This window comes from Berghia stephanieae, chromosome 1 (assembly GCF_034508935.2).
Source record: "Berghia stephanieae isolate SIO BIC M18660-M18661 chromosome 1, UCSD_Bste_1.3, whole genome shotgun sequence".
NCBI lineage: Eukaryota > Metazoa > Mollusca > Gastropoda > Nudibranchia > Aeolidiidae > Berghia > Berghia stephanieae.
This window is the reverse complement of record NC_088360.1, coordinates 72,244,603-72,249,602: the sequence shown is the minus strand read 5'-3', so window position 1 is coordinate 72,249,602 and position 5,000 is coordinate 72,244,603. Positions and strand designations below refer to the sequence as shown.

The following is a 5,000-nucleotide window of genomic DNA, read 5'->3' as shown; positions in this document are numbered from 1 at the left end:
TCATGTCCGTTTTCTTTTTTTTTCTTTTTTTTTTTTTGAATTATCATTATTATTTTTTTATTTATTATTATTATTATTATTATTATTATTATTATTATTATTATTATTATTATTATTATTATTATTATTATTATTATTATTATTATTATTATTATCATTATTATCATTATTACTATTATTATTACTATTAAAATTATTATCATTATTATTAGATAATATCATTATTATCATCTTCATAATTATCAGCATCATTGCTGACAAGTTGAAAGAACTTTTCATTAGCTGTGCCCGATATAAATACCATTTAGAAATCAATCTGCGATTGGCGTCGTGGTCTGATTTAACAGCGACTGTCGTGTTTTAAAAACAAAATCAACCTAATGTTCTGTTTATAGAATATTTTCAACATTCCTACCGGGGTTTCTAACACTTTTTTGTGATACGGTGATTGCAAAACAAAAACTGTCTGCTTCTCTTTCACTGTCTGGATCCAAAATAATTTTTTAAAGAAGCAAACAAAAGATTTGTTTATGAACTACGTATGTATTAAAGAAGTAGTGATATCAATGCATTGCAATTTTCAACTGCTTTAAAAATAGTTCCAAAATTAACTCAATTGAAGTCTTTGTTGTTTCTTTTTATCTCAATAATTTCGACAATATCCAGGAAATCGTAAATATTTATACCATTATTAAATGGTCTGTGGAATAGAATGTGTAAAACAATTTAAACGGCGAAGATAAATCAGTATTCTGATTCTTTAATGGAATTGTCCAAATGTATAGTTTTCTTTTTTCTTTTACCTTGTTGCTTAGTGCAAGATTTGTTTAAGTTTAATCGATTTTTTCAGCTTTACTTTTAATACTTATATCGACATGTATAAATATATCCAAACGCAATTATGGACCTAGATTAACGTTGTTTTAATGGACATTTTTTGCGATTTCCATTACAACAATGAGCCCATAATGAATTGGGTTAACAGACCTGCTTATATCGTTTGGATTCAACTTTCGCCAAACTCATATCATCATTTTTATGGTTCAGATTTAAGACTTTAAACTTGTAAAGAATTCTAATCTTTACAGGGTGTAATTCTGAATTACAATTATAGCTCTACCTATTATCATCTACCAGAAAAAAGTGTAATATGTCTTTTGCCGAATTTACAGCAGAAGTCGCAGTTATAATGCAGTCCGGCTAGAATTTAAAAGACGTTTTTCTTACTGTCACTAGTGATGCCCTTCTCTTGACATGAAGGGGTAGACATTTATAATAATATAATATATGATTCTTACACTCTTCCTTTTTGGAAATCCGAAAGTTGTTCCCAACCGCGCCGCTGCACGAGCTTGCGAGTGCGCGTTGGGAACAAAGGTCGGATTCTACCCCTCAATCCATTTCGATTTCGTCATCTGTAAGTAAAAGACCTTTACAAAAATTATTTAAATGATACTTCTTTTTTCAACAAGTCTAATTTTAGTGAATTTCAACGGTTGATAATCTGACGTCGCAAATTATTATTATTATAAACTTGATATCATTAAGCGTTACTATTTAGGGAGATGGCTAGAATAATAATAATAAATAATAATAATAATAATAATAATAATAATAATAATAATAATAATAATAAATAATAATAATAATAATAATATATATATATATATATATATTCTTTTTTTTTTCTTTTTTTTTTAACGCGTGTTAAATGATGTTTTCTGAAACTTTATGAGCTTATGAAATGCATTATAATAAGTTTTAAAATGCAAATCTTTACTCTCTTAACGTCTCCTCTTGAAAAAAAAAAAAACCCGAGATTGGTGTTTATATTCCAAACACAACATGTCAGCGGTCTGGCTCTGATGCTGTCTTCATCTGACTTTAATCACTGGCTTTTCCGCCGAACTGACAGAACACTCATATTTTTTTTTCTTGTTAAATAATTCAAACATTGATCGATTAAAAACAACCCACAACTTGTCAATAAATTTCAAACCCGAGTTCGTTTTTGTTGTTGTTGTTGTTTTTGGTTGTTTTTTTTTTTTTTGTTTTTAAGTGTACAGTTTTAGACTTTATGACTTAATTGGAGACTCGCGAAATATCCAATTAATGTGCTCAAAGCTCTTCGCAATGAGTTCCAAGTCAACAACAAAACTTAACATGTAGGACGAGGCCTATAAGGCGCTATTACATTTTTTTTTCTCGACAGAGACAATGCTGACATCTGATTTCTTGAGAGAATGTGAGTAAAGAGCCCTGTCCGAGGACTCAACTTTGAGCTGCCCAGAATGCGAGTTTCATACCATAATACCACAAAGCCGCAATATCCTTATCTTACGTATCAATTTACTTAAGAAATCTGGCTACTGATTGAAACACCGATTTCTTCAAACAAGACGTCTCTTAAGACATTTATGAAAAAGTCGGATTCCATATTAATCGATAAACGAAGAAAATGTTTCTATCCAAAATTTTAAAAGTTATTTTTTTTTTGTTAATGTGCAACAGGATAGCTCTTGAGCTTGTTTGAACCTGGTCCTAGTCTCTAAATATATATTAAAATATATAGCCGTTACTGACCACCCGCTTGTCTTCGATAAGTACATCTCCTTGGACGCTTCCTTTGCAAGGAGATGCTCGTGAGTTCATTCAACTTACCTTAGCATATATACATTAAATCAGGAGTAGTTTACACGCCCACTTGACGTTTAATTTGTAGCCAATTTTTATGTCAATTGCCATTAGTATTAGTTAAGTAAAACGTACACATCTTTGATTAAAAGCAAAAAATTCCATAACAGATGGTCTCGATATCAAAATTATTAAAACACTCGCTTCACCCAGAAGGGGACCTTCATTGATTCCAGATGCAGTCGATATTTTATTTCTGACACCCGACCCCCCCCCCCCCCACCATATGTCTACCCAGCTTTGACTGGGAAGCTGAGTCTGTAAGATCTGGCCGAAAGTACTTTTCGATAGTCTAGTGTCCTCTCTTAATGTAAGCAAGCAACTGTTATTGTCCATTTAACGCTAAAGAAAAAAAAACTATTCGTCGGTGCTAGAAGAGTAATGGCCGTACAGCAAGACCATGTGTAGCCAATCAAAGACTGCTATGTCCATGGTCTTGTCCCATTCAAACCCAATTACTGAATTATCTTATCAGTCTTTCTCCACCACCACCCCCCCCCTCTCTCTCTCTCTCTCTCTCTCTCTCTCTCTCTCTCTCTCTTTCTCTCTCTCTCTCACTCTCTCTCTCTCAATCTATTATCTACCTAACTAACTATCTCTCTCTCTCTCTCTCTCTCTCTCTCTCTCTCTCTTCTCTCTCTCTCAATCTATTATCTACCTAACTAACTATATACATATATATATATATATATATATATATATATATATATATATATATTTATATATCGATCCCAATCCCTCCATCTATTTATCTATCTCTCTATCTACCTAACCATCTATCTATCTTTATATCTATCTTTCCCTCTCCTCCCCACATCCAGTCTGTTTCCATATACCCACCTGCTCTCTCTCCCTCTCTCTCTCTCTCTCTCTCTCTCTCTCTCTCTCTCTCTCTCTCTATCTATCTATCTATCTATCTGTCTATCTCTGTTAATGTACGACTATCAAGACTAACAAGATTAGGAAGAAAGTAGGCTAAACATTTTTTTTATAACAGACGGCCGCCATGAGGAGTCTGTTATTTTGTCTTTTTAAAATGTATTTCTCATTTTTTGTTTGTTTTCTTTCTTTTTTTTCTTTTTGTTTTGTTTTGTTTTTATTTTATTTATGTTTTGTTTTGGGTTTCTTTTTTGGTAAGGATAATGATAGAATAGATCGCCGTTGAGGTATCTTGAAATGTACCGGACAATGCTGCCCTTTGTTTTGCGTGATGCCTTATCTACTAATATCAAGCCCATGTTCACGTGCAGTAAAACGTATTGTATATATTGTCAAGTTCCATTCAATATCGCAGCAAGCAGTTAACTGTTTGTTTTATTCTAAAGAAACAATGATGAATCCAGACTCCAAGCAAGAAATAAAATTACAGGGGGGGGGGGGGGGGAAGCATCCGAAAGAAATCAGCCTGCCTCAACTAGAGAGTTCAAGAAAGGTAATAAGGAGGGCTGGGATTCGTTACCCAGTCGATGAAGCTGATGTTTTACGATGATTTTTCCCGCTTGAATTTCTTGTTTTGTCTGGCACTGTTTCATACACACTTTTTGCAGATCGTTATCTTACACACGTGCCTTCTCTCTAATTTGTCACGTTGAAAATTACGTCTATTGTGATTTATTTCTTCTTCCCAGTGCCTCCAATAATTAGTCGAATTCCCCAGTCAAGTCGAGTACCAGAGGATGGTAAAGCTGTAATGAGTTGTAAAGTATCCGGTACTCCTTATCCGGTCACTTCAGTGCTGTGGAGGAAGAATGGTCAGATGATTTCACCGGTCAGTTCTTTTTCGTCTTAAATATTCTGCTGTACTCTGAAAAGGTCACGTTTTTTAAATTTTGGCTTTTAAAAAAAAACTCGTCCTTCAAATATCGATCGATTAAAATGTCAAAGATCTCCAACTTTGGACTTCACTAACCAGATTTGAGAGTTTTTGAGAGTAGTAGTTTTTAAAAACGTGTTTATTCAGAGTACGGGAGATTATTGTAACCCTCTAAGTAGTTGTGATTTCTCTTTCTCTCTCTCTCTCTCTCTCTCTCTCTCTCTCTCTCTCTCTCTCTCTCTCTCCTCTCTCTCTCTCTCTATCTATCTATCTATCTATCTATCTCTATCTATCTATCTATCTATCTATTTATCTATCTATCTATATCTATCTATCTCCCTCTCAGCCAAGCGGAGGGTGCCGTATCAATTGGATCCCAAGTTTGGCTCTCTGACACCGTTAGATTTTAATTTTCTGTTTTCATTTGATAAGTCTCTATACCCTGTATTTCTCATCATTGAGAAGACCAGTTTACACATAATATTTCTCTTCT

At 33.4% G+C, this 5,000-nt stretch overlaps 1 protein-coding gene across 3 annotated transcripts in view; it reads left to right on the top strand.

Moving 5' to 3' along the window:
- LOC144956013 (inactive tyrosine-protein kinase 7-like) overlaps positions 1-5,000 on the top strand; it is a 235,135-nt gene that overhangs the window by 222,030 nt on the left and 8,105 nt on the right. For all 3 annotated transcript variants that reach the window (XM_078886304.1, XM_078886295.1, XM_078886311.1), the window contains one exon: positions 4,323-4,462. In XM_078886304.1, coding sequence (XP_078742430.1) covers positions 4,323-4,462 — 140 coding nt within the window. The remainder of the gene's footprint in view (positions 1-4,322; positions 4,463-5,000) is intronic.